At 48.5% G+C, this 12,705-nt stretch overlaps 6 protein-coding genes across 6 annotated transcripts; 3 read left to right on the plus strand and 3 right to left on the minus strand.

Moving 5' to 3' along the window:
• Window positions 1–985: 985 nt before the first annotated feature.
• Window positions 986–1,307, minus strand: MGYG_09125 (hypothetical protein; the record flags this gene model as incomplete). The annotated part of the gene is made up of 2 exons (XM_003171864.1): window positions 986–1,100; window positions 1,138–1,307. The coding sequence occupies 2 exons, from the start codon at window positions 1,305–1,307 to the stop codon at window positions 986–988; spliced, it is 285 nt and encodes a 94-aa protein (XP_003171912.1).
• A 2,136-nt stretch (window positions 1,308–3,443) lies between these two features.
• On the minus strand, window positions 3,444–5,025 carry MGYG_06457 (hypothetical protein; the record flags this gene model as incomplete). Its single annotated transcript, XM_003171865.1, has 3 exons — window positions 3,444–3,539; window positions 3,616–4,213; window positions 4,298–5,025. 3 exons carry the CDS (start codon window positions 5,023–5,025, stop codon window positions 3,444–3,446), a joined length of 1,422 nt encoding a protein of 473 aa, XP_003171913.1.
• Window positions 5,026–5,610: 585 nt separating this feature from the next.
• MGYG_06458 (hypothetical protein) lies at window positions 5,611–6,298 on the plus strand (the record flags this gene model as incomplete). The annotated part of the gene is made up of 2 exons (XM_003171866.1): window positions 5,611–5,871; window positions 6,002–6,298. The coding sequence occupies 2 exons, from the start codon at window positions 5,611–5,613 to the stop codon at window positions 6,296–6,298; spliced, it is 558 nt and encodes a 185-aa protein (XP_003171914.1).
• An 834-nt stretch (window positions 6,299–7,132) lies between these two features.
• MGYG_06459 (hypothetical protein) lies at window positions 7,133–8,611 on the plus strand (the record flags this gene model as incomplete). Its single annotated transcript, XM_003171867.1, has 1 exon — window positions 7,133–8,611. The coding sequence occupies one exon, from the start codon at window positions 7,133–7,135 to the stop codon at window positions 8,609–8,611; it is 1,479 nt and encodes a 492-aa protein (XP_003171915.1).
• A 353-nt stretch (window positions 8,612–8,964) lies between these two features.
• On the minus strand, window positions 8,965–11,072 carry MGYG_06460 (atypical/ABC1/ABC1-A protein kinase; the record flags this gene model as incomplete). The annotated part of the gene is made up of 2 exons (XM_003171868.1): window positions 8,965–10,097; window positions 10,157–11,072. The coding sequence occupies 2 exons, from the start codon at window positions 11,070–11,072 to the stop codon at window positions 8,965–8,967; spliced, it is 2,049 nt and encodes a 682-aa protein (XP_003171916.1).
• Window positions 11,073–11,359: 287 nt separating this feature from the next.
• On the plus strand, window positions 11,360–12,361 carry MGYG_06461 (urease accessory protein UreF; the record flags this gene model as incomplete). Its single annotated transcript, XM_003171869.1, has 2 exons — window positions 11,360–11,492; window positions 11,562–12,361. 2 exons carry the CDS (start codon window positions 11,360–11,362, stop codon window positions 12,359–12,361), a joined length of 933 nt encoding a protein of 310 aa, XP_003171917.1.
• Between the last annotated feature and the right edge of the window lie 344 nt (window positions 12,362–12,705).

Consider the following 12,705-nt stretch of genomic DNA (forward strand, 5'->3'; position numbering starts at 1 on the left):
AATGTGAATTCGATAAGTGGGTTGCCGCCCGGTGGAGCGCTCGGAGGTCTAGGAGCAATGACGCTGGGGAAGGGCAGAACCGCCGCCAGCGCAGCAGCAGCAGCTATCAACAAGAAACCTACAATCATCGTCAAGCCGCTAGAAGCTATAATGGGCGGTATAAGCCTAGGAACGGCATCGGGGGCGGCTGGTTGCATTGCATGGAGAATAGGGGTTCATGGATCATTCTTTTAACCCCCATACATTCTAACTATGATATACATACTTATCCTCGTCCATGTACCCCTTATAACTAATAATATGTACCTTATATCACCGCTCTTACCTCTCTCGTTATCAGCACGACTTCGATGCATAGCCAATTAATATATATGTACCACACAAAGCTGTCCTAGTGCTAGTCGTATTTGCTTCCATCAGTAGTCTTCCGTCCTTAGCGAGCTGCAGGATGCCGGCATGGACATGGACATGGACATGGTCTCATATAACCCTTAGATAGTTATATGAATCAATCTAGATTAACTTATCATATACTATCGGTGACTCATATTAAGCCATGACATTTTACGGAAAACAGGTTCAACACGGACCAAGAATCCCGGTTAATCGCATGGTAGTTATATATATGTTTTGCATTGAACCCCGAAAATATGTCAGTAGTTAAATGAACTAAGTTTAAATCCAGCGGAGACAAAGATTCAAGCGTTTGCGTGGAGATCAACAGTTGATCAATTCAGCACAAAAGGGGCCGGGGGTTGCTGCCAAAATGATTTGAGACACACTATATCAATCACCACCACTTGTGCACTAAGACACTGCCCCTCGATACCCGCTGGTTTCTGCCATCGAAAGGACAAAGCAAACTCAGTTAAACGAAAAAGGAAGATGTTCGTGGTTATCATAAACTTTCAACTGGGCCGAGGGAGGCGGACTCTAGGCATTTTGTTAGGCGGTCTCAATGAATACATTGGCATTGAGGGAGAGCTCACCCAAGCCTTAGAATATGAAGATATCCTTTATCCACGGCGGTAGCAGTGGCCATCACTTCCGCAGTGGGTGGTGCCAGCGGCGCAGCAGGCCTTTGGACAGCAGGAAACAGCCTGCCTGACGCAACAGAAGTTGTATGCACTGCAGTACAAGGGGTGGCTGGGAGGGCATTGGGCGGCAGTAATGGACAAGAGCTGGGAGCTGGCGTCCATGTCAGAGTTCTGCTGCATCGGGGCCTCCGTGAGCATATTATTTGGACTCGGAGCAGCAAGGGCTCCTGCGAGGAAGGGGATGAGGGCGAGGACTGCGGAGAACTTCATTGTGGTTTATGGGGTAATTGTCTGGTGCTATGATACTGTTCTTTTGCTTTGTCTTGCTGGTGCTTTGTTGATTGTCTGGTTTTGCTGTTGAGTTTCCTACCTTCACTAAGGGGGCGAAGGCCCCTTAAATAGCTGTGGACTCGTGCATATATCCAGTTCAACCTCTCACAAACAGCCCCGACGGGGCATGTCCTTCGCAAACAAATTCCTCTAGAACAGTTCATCAAAGGGTATACTGGTCACTCTTAATCAATTTCGTGTCACGCCGTAGTTGTCTGGTCTTTCCCCCGCTTGGAGGGCAGATCACCACCATTCAATTGTAAATCATTGCCAAATCCCGAGCACTATGTTGCTGATAGAAATAGAAACCACCGAAGATACTGGGCGTTATTGGCTAGTAGGCAGGTCGTATCATCATAAGATGCAGATAGAATACGGGTGCGCCTGGTTAAGCAGCAGGTCGTATACTGTACAACCCAGATAGTATCCATCAAGGACAGCTCAAACTTGGGTCCCTTGTTCCCGCTGTCTTAGGAAAAGAGGTCGGGCTGATTGGTCCGAGCTGCCTTTGTATTACTCCAGGACGATCATGGTATCAGCTGAGCTCCGGAGAGTAGAGATAGAAAGTGGGTAAATGCGGCTCAACACGATGAATAAACCACGTTGTATAGCAACTTAACCCTCAGGTAAGAGAACAGTGTCAGTCGCACAGAGTGCCCGTACCACACCAGGAAGCAAAATAGATAGCAAGATAACATCATCATCTGCCCGGCATATCCGTCCAGAGCGTAGGATCTTTGCTGCTGTGGGAAAGCTTTGGCGGCCCAGCCAGTCGGCCTGGGAAGATAGGTGGTTAGACAGAAATACTCGTGAGCCACATCTATGTTTGTCCAGATAGGCCCGTGCGTATAAGCGGGAGGTCAACATTGAAATCGGGGAAATAAGGTAGGTTATAACTGGATGGCGAGTTTGCCATTATAGTTTACCTATTAGTAGGACGGTTAGAATACACCCCTGGCAGCTGAAGCAACGTTTAATGTTATTGTTTTGTTGTTATTATTAGTTATTGGCTAGGAATCGTGGACTTCAGTCAGGCTCGGAGGACACTGGTGACAACGTAACCTGAATGTGACATGTCGAGAGTCAAGACCTCTTTTGTAAGAGCAAGGAAGTTGACAAGAACGCCCAATATCTTGGGACAGCAGGAAAGGGGACTTAATCTGGAGTGATAAGCAGTCAACGCCAGTAAATCGCAAGTTGAATACGGGCATACCTCTGAACCTGATGCAGTGTCCAGCCAAAACTCTCTGGCTCGTGCTCAGCCACTTGCAGATCAACGCCAGACGAGCAGAGTGACGGTATATCTCACTCTCACGCCTAGGTACGCCATACAAGAGCGAATCAATGTGTGCAACATTTACCGGAGATAGGGTCCAGTTGAACGTGATGGAAGATCCATAGAAAGTGAGCTGAAGAGCAAGTGGAACAGCAATCAGTCTTACTTACTCTGCATTCACTTCGCTATGCTTAGGGAGGGGACCGCTGTGTAACCGCGAACTGCCCTTTAGCCAATGTCAGCTGAGTTTGTAAGAAGCTTTCGGAGCCCTGAGATACACACCAGGTCTATTTTTGGCTCACGGCTGCAGCCTTTCGTCGAATCCTCTGCCTTTTGCGAGGTATTTGGTTCTAGCCCATCAGCGGAGTAGGTAGGCTGCTTGAAGATGCATATTCAGGTGAGTCCTTTTCAAGGAAAAAGGGAAAAAGACATGTGGTTGCAAGCATATTGAAGGAAGAAATGAATGAATGAGAAAAGAGAGAGAACATCTGTATCTTCATTTATGTCTGCTGATTAAATTTGCCTTCCCGATTCTGAAGATACCGTGAGATGCATTCACCGTCCAACCAATCTCCGCCTGTTTTTCCTTTGGGTATCTCCATGTCGCGTATCCAATGCTTGGTATCTGTCAGCCAAATAAAAGTATGCGTATAATTGTGTCGTTAAATATTCATGCCTGAAAGAAAAATATATATAAAAGAAAAATGACTGTGACTGGTTAATAGCTATCCGTCCCTCCAAGAAAAATGTAGACACAGCAGGCGCTGAATGGACAGTAGGAGTGTCGTGTTTGCCTTGTTTTAGTCCAAACGGCGTATAGGAGCGAGGAAGGCCGAAACCCAACCAAGGACATCTGAACATATTCCAGTCGGCTTGTACAAGATTGTTGTCACATACTAGATACTGTCAGTATAAATGTAGTAGGACAGAAAAGCAAGGCGCAGGAGCATGGGGGTTAAGAGATGGTCGTACTTTTCGCTTATATCTGGTTGTGACACTGGTCGCCAGGACTCCATTTTTGATGCTGCTAGTTGCCAGGTGGTTTAAAACCGTATGGTTGGGATAATTAAGCACACTGTTGTCATCCTTCATGGGAGTTGTACTGTTTAATATCGACCGAGCCAGGAACAGGGGTAACGTAGGCGGAGCTCGTGAATCTCGGATGACATTGGCAGCCTGGTGATATCCCTCGTCATCTTCGTTGCGGTCAATATCAACCAGAAATTGAGGAATGATATTACGGAAGTCTCCCATTGGGATCTCTTCCTCTGGTTCTTCCTTGTCTGATTCTTCCTGTGATTCCGTAGTGTCGATGGGTAAGGATTCCGGGAGGACTTTGGGAGGGAAGATCTCAGGGGGTATTATAACTTTTGGCGGCTTATCACTCTCTCTCCGGGGCCGCTCAATTTCATCTGCGCTTATTTCGATGTAGTTGACTAAGTGATTTGTGAAATCGACTGCTGTAGGCAATTGATCTGATGTCCGCATAGTGCCATCTACTATAAACTTTAGATGATGCGTGCCCGGGCGTAGCTGAAGGACCGTCGTGAACATTCCACTTTCGATATCACTATAGTCAATCAGTCAATAAAATGAAGCCAAACCTCCAGGTTTATTTTCTCATCTCAATCATTGTAGGCGAATGGTAAACAACCTTTTGTGTAATTTGAACTTCCTTGCCCAGTTCACGAATGTACCAGTCACATAAACTTTCTCGCCGCCGCCTCTCCAGTCGATGGTCGTAGGAACAGACTTGTTAAACCCCGTTGGGACAATGGAATCCAGTTCATCCTGGACAACGTCGTCTTCGTCAATTGCAGGATCCAACTCTGATTTCTCGGGCGACACCTCAGGATTTGCCTTGTCGAATGCCATTGCGGCACCTAGCGAGCCGCTTGTGATCGGGGAGCCGGGTGCTGTCATGGCATCTCCGATGGGTAGGGGTAATCGTGGAGGGCGGGTGAGATTGGAAGGGGTGGCATAGTAGATGTTGACCGGCCTGGGGGTCGAGAAGGCCTCGCCAGGAGCGGCAACATTATCAGAAACCGGCACGGCCTGCTGCGCATGAACAGCCTGCGAACCCCTGGAGTGAACTGGAAGATCGTACTGGTCGCCCTCGCGATGCTTTCGCGAGTTACGACGCTCCAGTCGCTCCCCGCCAAAGCTGCCAATAGGTGTGTCAACCGTCCGTGACTGGAGCCGCTGGTGAACGGGAGTCTGCTGTTTCAAAGCAGCATGGTGACCGGTAGCGCTCTCTCTCGAGTGTGACGGGTCTGCTGCCGGCGCCTTCGAGCTGGACAGCGCCTGTATCGAGGTCCTGCGGTTCACTTTCTTGTCCACGCCGGCCGTCGCGCCGGGGGCTTTTGAAGGGGCGTTCCCCATGGTTTCGCGCCTCAGTCGCTCATAAAACGGGGGCCTAAACAGCTCTGCCAGATCAGCTAGAGGGGACACAAGCTCAGTTCATTGCACCTCGAGCGTTGACAAAGGGAGTATGCGGCGTCTCCCGTCTCCCTTGCTTGCATCTATATCTTGCCATCGTCAAAAGTACGTAGAGCGAAGAGGCGCCTGGCGTCCCGTTTGGGCCTAAAGTGGCCGGGGTCATCGTTCTTCCGCTTCCGGCCCAACTTCAGCCTCGAGAAACCAAAAAGAGGCAACAAACTTGCAGACTCGCTGTCTATCTCTCTCTCTCTCGGATGGACGAAGCTCGTTTCATGCAGATAGGCGCTTCGTCTGTTAACGGGACTACCTCCTTAGCCGTCATTTGCCGTGGAATGGACTGACCTGGCGACCTGAGAAATGCACAACACCGTCGAATGTCTAGTGTAGCAGTGTTGATAATCAAAACACTCACGCGATCACTAAGGATACCCCTGGCTTTAGAGCCAGTTTGATACACCGGAAATAAAAAAGGAGCTGCCTACTGTCTCGGCCCTGTGTTCACTGTTCTCGATGTATGGGGGATGGCAGATGGCCGCCCATTTGGGTGCTGCTCTCTGTGCAATCTTGATCCTGGGGCTGCCTCTCTACCAGCTCGGCATGTCTGACCCACAGCAGGTCCAAAGTATGGGATGGGTGTCAATTCTGACATACTATGTCGTCTATCCAGCCGTATTTTTTTCGAAAATATTTATCTCTATCCTAAGGTTCCTGACAGCGCCGCTAGTGGAGCTCTCGACTCATATACTATACGTCTGTCTCCTACCGTGGCACATGTCTACCAAACTAGAGGTATGCACAGGAATGATCCATCTTGCATATGGCTTTTCGTTCAGTATTGTTTATATCCGACCCGATAATTGGCTGGGTTGCCTTCCTGGCCATCCGCAAGACGGGCTTTTTGCTAACACGCTATACATAGCCTCTATACAAGTTCTTCGGTATTGCGGCAGTAATTGGTATTGCTACTGGGTGGGCTCTATCTCTGTCTAGCTCCTATATCTCCCTCCTGCTCAACTTATCGTCCGGGACTGAAGCCGCTCCAAAGCGACTGTCAAAACATAGGCCAGGCTGGGAAGACGAGGCTCCTGTCAAGTCAGAATGGGCCACGCAGTTCGCCAACAACAGTGACAGCATAGACGATACAACGTGGAGATATAGCCAGCCCGAGCCGTCAGGTCTCAGATCTCGTTTAATCGCCTCTAGGACAACATCGTAGCCCAACTCAATTTTTGCCTTGGCACAGACGGAGCACGAAGATTGGACTGATAGAACAAGTCGAATAGTGTACTCCGTAGGCTGGTAGTACTTCCTTTTATCACTGTCTTCGTGGTATCTCTTTGAATTCCATGTGCTTAACTACAAAGTACGAGAGCTCGTTCGCTAAGCAGGGGCGAAAGCTCTGGCCTGAACTAGCTGTATGCTTTGCTTTAGCTAGTTAGCTAGCTAGGTACTTAGCTGCTGGAGAAAAGCGTCTCCAGCGAGAATGGGCCCATCTTGTTATCATAACTAGTTATCTATCGCCCCCTGCCGTCATCAACGGCCTCAATCACCTTGACGTCTCTTCTGCTTCTGTCTCATCCTATTCTCCCGCGCATCCCAAGCCCAGGATGCGCCTGTCTCACGGCTCGTATATAGACCGCCACGTGACCGTGTATCTCCCCAGGCGCATCTTCCTATTGCATTGTTTAGCTTGGCTTATTTCCTTAGCATTTTCATCTCAGCCGCTGGGTTGAACCAGAAGACAAGTCCAAGTAGGACGAAGAAGTTGACATCATCCCCGTCTCTCCTTTTCTCCTCCTTCGCGAGATGTGAATGGTATCCAGCTCTCTCGCTCGCTCATAATCACGACGTGGAAGGCGACGATCCTCTTTAGTAGTAAGCCTTTTTTTTCCTTGCTACCTAGCTATTCCCCTGACGGCTCATGGATTCTGTGTATCCACCATCAAATTAGCAGTTACTGACACTTAAAATCGGGTTTTAAGCAGAAAGTCCTCTTCCTGTCGTTACCCAAGGGGGAACAAAAAGGCGCCTTGTTAAGGTTATATCGACGATGTCCCTCCGTACGCGGCTCCGGTTAGCCGTGACCGTGGGGATAGTGCTGATAGTACTGCTCTACCTGTCAAACAATAGGTGGACCGTTCCTGCACTGGGTTACCACAAGTCTCCTGTTCATGCGCCGTCGAGGCCCGTCGACAATAGCCCAGAGCTTCACGCTTCTTTCTGGAGCGGATTCCAGCCCGTGCTAGATCGATATGCACCTACCTGTCCACCTCCGAAGAAAGAGGGAAGAGCCGACTCGAATGAAATCGGCTTTCATCCTGAAAAGAATGACCAGAAACGACCAGACCATATTAGGATGCCCGAGGGTGACGTTGAATTGATGAAGAAACTACATACCGATTTCGTTGTCGAGGTCAGCAGTGGTCGTCACCGACCCTACTACGCCCCAGGCACCCGTGGCCTGGTATCTACAGCAGGTGGTAAATATCTCCCTGTGCTGACGGTTTCCCTCCGCATGCTTCGAAATAGAGGCTGTTCCTTACCGATGGAAGTCTTCCTGGCCACAAACGCCGAGTTCGAGCCATATATCTGCAACCAGGTCTTTCCTGCATTGCAGGCTAAGTGTGTCGTCCTCGAGAACATGGTTAAAACCTCTCCGAAGAATATCTCGATCTCCAACTACCAGTACAAAGTATTTGCGATGCTCTTTTCATCATTCGAGGAACTCCTCTTCCTTGATGCGGATGCATTCCCTCTGCATGACCCCAATGAACTATTCCACAAGGAACCGTTCTCTTCCGGAAAGATGGTCCTTTTCCCCGACTTCTGGGCCTCGAGCGCAGCACACCAATACTACTCCATTGCTTCATTACCAGTCCCCAACATGAACAAGCGGGCTTCTACTGAATCCGGGGAAATAATGCTCTCAAAGAAGCATCATGCAAAGACATTGTTGCTTTCCACTTATTACAATCTTTATGGACCCCAATACTTTTACCCGCTCCTCTCCCAGGGTGCCGCAGGAGAAGGAGATAAGGAAACCTTCCTTGCTGCAGCTACAGTTGTTGAAGATGATTTCTACCAAGTTAGCGAGCGACTACGTGCTATTGGGCACCGCTCACCAACCGGGTTGGCCGGCTCAGCCATGCTGCAATTTGATCCAACGGAAGACTATGCCCTGACCCAAAAGGGACTCTGGCGTGTCATCAACGAGACTGTTGCTCCACCCCCCCGTGCCTTCTTTGTTCATGTCAATGTTCCAAAGTTCAACCCTGCTACAATCTTTGGAAAGCACCCAATCGACCCCGTCCGAGACCACACGGGCAAGTTCATCCGACCTTGGACCGTGCCAGAGGAATCTATAAAGCTAATGGGCGATGGCATTGAGAAACAATTTTGGGGAGAGATGAAGTGGGTCGCCTGCGAACTGGAGAAAAAATTCAAATCCTGGGAGAAGCTTGAAGGAGTCTGCGATAACTTGAAGAAATATTGGAACGAAGTATTTGAGAAGCCGCAGCCGCCTAAGTAATAGGCGAGACGTGATTTCAACACTCTTCCGGTCGTTTCTCTTTCTTTATTTTTCCTTTTTTTTTTTTTTTTTTTTTTTTTTAATTCCCCTTGGTGTATTTGTCTTTTCCAAAATCCAAGCCAGCCAGCTTTGAATTTGTCTAGAAGTGATTCGACGATACGACTGATACCTGTATGTTTTGGGATGTGATCAATGACCTTTCTCTGTATATAACTTTTTCTTAGCTGGAGTTGGGGGAAATCAGGCTGCCTGTTGTCCCTTTTCTGTTATAACCACTTCAAACTTATGAATTATCCCAATTCTATCATTTCTATCCTACAAAGCCTATTTGTTTACCTGTATAGTACAATCGTTTAAGTTAGAGATATATTATCATCTCTCCCTTTATATTTCTCGTCCACAAATTCTACCTTCTCCAACATCTCTTCGAACATATCTCGACACCTTACCCTACTACCAAGCCGAGCACAGAGTAAAAAGGCGCCACTCAACTTCCGATGCAAGCTGTAAGTTTCTTCAGGGGGAGGAGATAAGCGCTCGCGTAACATGAGCGGGATAAACTCTCGAACTCTGTCCGTGATGGTTTGGTCCCTGAAATCATACACCTCGGGAGACGATTTCATAAATGGCTCAGCGATCGTTGTGATAGATGATACATGAGCGTTCACCATTGCCTCTGACTCGAAGCCAGTGAGATAGCCTAGTTCCTGGGAAAGCTCACGGCATTTTTCACGTTCGTTCCGGGATGCAGCGGCAAGTAGGCTAACGTACAAGGATATGAAGGCTGCAGGATAAGCGCGGGATGCTCCGAAATCAAGGAGTTCAAGGCGATTGGTAGCGGAGTTGTAGAGGAAGTTGGTCCAGTTCGGGTCGGTCTGCATATATCTGAATTCGCCAATTTCTCGAAGGCAGAGTCGCATAATTTGAGAGCCTATCCAGTCGCGCTGAGACTGACTGAATGACTGGACCCGGGTTACTGCAATTCCATCCAAGCGTTCCATGGTGAGGACCTGCTTCCCAGAGGCGTATGGTATAATTTCGGGTATGGTAAAAACATCAGTATCGTCCTTCAGCAGCTCTTTAAATTTACGGCCACATTCAGCTTCGCGGATATAGTCACATTCCCATGCAAGCTCGGTCCGGGCGTTTGCAATCGTTTTATCAAGATATAGTCCTTTGGGAAGTAGTCGAGATGCAGTTAGAAGTATAGACAAATTGTTCAGGTCCGAATCTATCGAGTCTGCAACGCCAGGGTATTGAACCTTCACAGCAACACGCTGCCCTGTTTCCTTTAGAACAGCTCCGTGAACTTGTCCGATCGATGCGGCAGCCATAGGGACCTCGTCAAAGGACTCGAATAAATCTCGCCAATTAGGGCCTAAATTATCCTTGAGGACCTGATCCCTTTGAAACTGTGGCATGTAGTTTGCTCTGTCCTGTACACGTTGAAGCACGAGTTGAATCGCCTCGGGCATCACTTTGGAATCTATACGCACAGTCAGCACTGCTCCAGCTATAAAATCCGCTAACGGAATGTTTGTTTACCTTGGAGACTTAACATCTGGCCTAGCTTTAGAGCGGCACCTCTCATCTTAGACAGTTTAGCCACTAGCCTTTCGATATTGGCAGGGCTAAGCAGCAAGGACCCAGAGTCATCGCCTCCTGTTGCACGGCGGAAACCTGCCCCGACAACACCCATTGCCATTGAGGTCGCCAGCCCACCATATTCCCATAATCGCCCAATTCGAGAAGATGGAACTCGAGATTGCACCATCTGATATGAATCTTGAGGTGCGACAACATTGGTATGCTTGACATGGCTCTGGCTTTCTGCATTTTCTGCGCTATCCGATTTTACGTCTTCAGCCTGAGTCCTAGTTTCTAGGGCTATTTCAGGACGAATAGCTTGCGGTTTTGACACCGGGATGGTATCATATTTAGAATTAATTTCCCCATTCTTACGAGTTTGATTTTGGAAAAGAGATCTTGTCACTTTTCGACTCCTGAAAAGCTGTTGCATCATCTCGTCAGGCACTCCATTTTCTTCATTGGCTGTAGGTTTTTCTTTCTTTTCCGAGTCCAGAGTCTCATTTGGTGCAGGCGCAAAGCCTTTCTCCGAATCAACACTCGGCACTTCCGTAGATTCTATTTTAGCACCATCCCTCCTGGTATTATCATCCACTTTCGTGCTCTCGGATTTGGATATCCCCCTACTTCCTTCATTGTCGTGGTCTGCCGGTGTAAAGCCGGGTGTAGGACCATCATCAAGCTTCCTTGCTAGGTCAGAAGCGGCTTGTACCGCAAGGCTAATCCGCTCGATTTGGTTTTTCGCTTCTTTAGTTAACGACGATGTTCTCGCATGGCGGTCGAGGGCATGCCTCTGTAGCACTATGTGCTTTTTCGCAACGCCGCGGGACGCATTGAGGAATGAGATGGCGTCGAGGAGACGGCGTCCGGACATAGCAGAGACAGAAATTATAGGTATATCACTCTCATTCGCATCTTAAGCCAGTAATAAAGTGGAAGACGTTTCTGTCGGCTTTTTGAAAATGTTGAAGCTTGCAAGTTCCTTGCGTCTCATTGGCCAAGGCGGTGAGCTTCCGTCCCTTTTCTGCCAGGAACATCTTGATAAGAATCGGCGATAAGAAACATCTCCTCCTTCTCGTTCTATCGGCCACGCAGATGGCAAAGAGCACCATCCAGCCCCTTTATGATTTTCCTTGATCAAGCTGCATCGGTGACACCATAATGACAGTTAAGGAAATCAAGGACAGCCGTCAAGAGGCCTCCAAGGGACCACGACCCTCCTTCAGCGCATCGATCCCGAACATGACGACGAGACGGAAGACAACGGGCAGTGCCGCCGTGAATAAAACCAAAGGTATGCCCATCATCCGCATGGTCAACTGGCCAGTTGAGGCATGGAATCTTCTGGCTAACCGTTATATAGTCCCCAGCTTCGAATCCGTCCCGATCTCTCACTCTCTCCTACTCCTGTCAGATTCTGCGCTTCCTCTTGGCTCGTTTGCCTACTCCAGCGGTTTGGAATCATATATCGCTCACAACAAGCCTCTACCATCACATATAACCCCGACCACATCATTTAATCAGTTTCTTTCGCTCTCTCTTGCGTCCATTGCAAGTACTACGATACCCTATCTCCACAGAGCCCATAGACACCCCGAGGAGTTGGAAAGATTGGACAATGATCTCGATGCATCGACGCCATGTACTGTCGCAAGAAGAGCGAGTGTTGCTCAAGGACTTGCCCTGTTACAAGTATGGGAGCGTGCACTGAAACCATCAGCCATACAGCGAATTCAGGAGAGCCAGCACGATAGCCACCATCACATAGTACAGGCAGTGGAGGTATTGGACCAGTTCTCAGAATCATTGAAATGTGTGGGTGTAGACGAAGAGCATGATGAAGTCAACGGCGCTGTTAACGGCCATTTTGCTCCGTTATGGGCAGTGGTATGTCTGGCACTAGACATTGACCTGGAGCAAGCGGCGTACGTGTTTATGCTTAACCATGCCAAGGCGGTTCTCAGCGCAGCTGTGAGAGCATCTGTCATGGGTCCTTATCAATCTCAAGGTGTGCTTGCGGGCAACGCACTTCAAAAGACCATTGCTGAGCTGCTACAGAAGGAATGGTGGACAGAGCCCGAAGATGCAGGACAGGTTGTCCCTGTTATGGATCTCTGGATGGGAAGACATGAGTTGCTATATAGTAGGATTTTCAACTCTTGATCGATGTATATATATTTGCAACTTATTTGTATACATTAACGAATTGATGCTGAGCAGGAGCGTACGTGTTAAAACTACTTCTCGTTTTGTCCGTAATTTGGAGCATCGAGGTGACAACTCGGTGCCTTCAAAATCAGTACATCATTGTACATCATACATGTAAACGTAGCATGAACGCAAAAGCAAACGGCCTGCTGCCCAGCAGACCCCAAGGGCCAAAAAATCAAACACCCCGATGAGTTTAACGGAAGAGAAAAACGTGTGGAAAGACTCCACGACCACGTCCGACCAAACCAGATCGACGAACAAAAAGAAGGGGGGAAACATTAAGAGGCAAATAGTCT

Source organism: Nannizzia gypsea, genomic scaffold, assembly GCF_000150975.2.
Source record: "Nannizzia gypsea CBS 118893 supercont1.5 genomic scaffold, whole genome shotgun sequence".
Lineage (NCBI taxonomy): Eukaryota > Fungi > Ascomycota > Eurotiomycetes > Onygenales > Arthrodermataceae > Nannizzia > Nannizzia gypsea.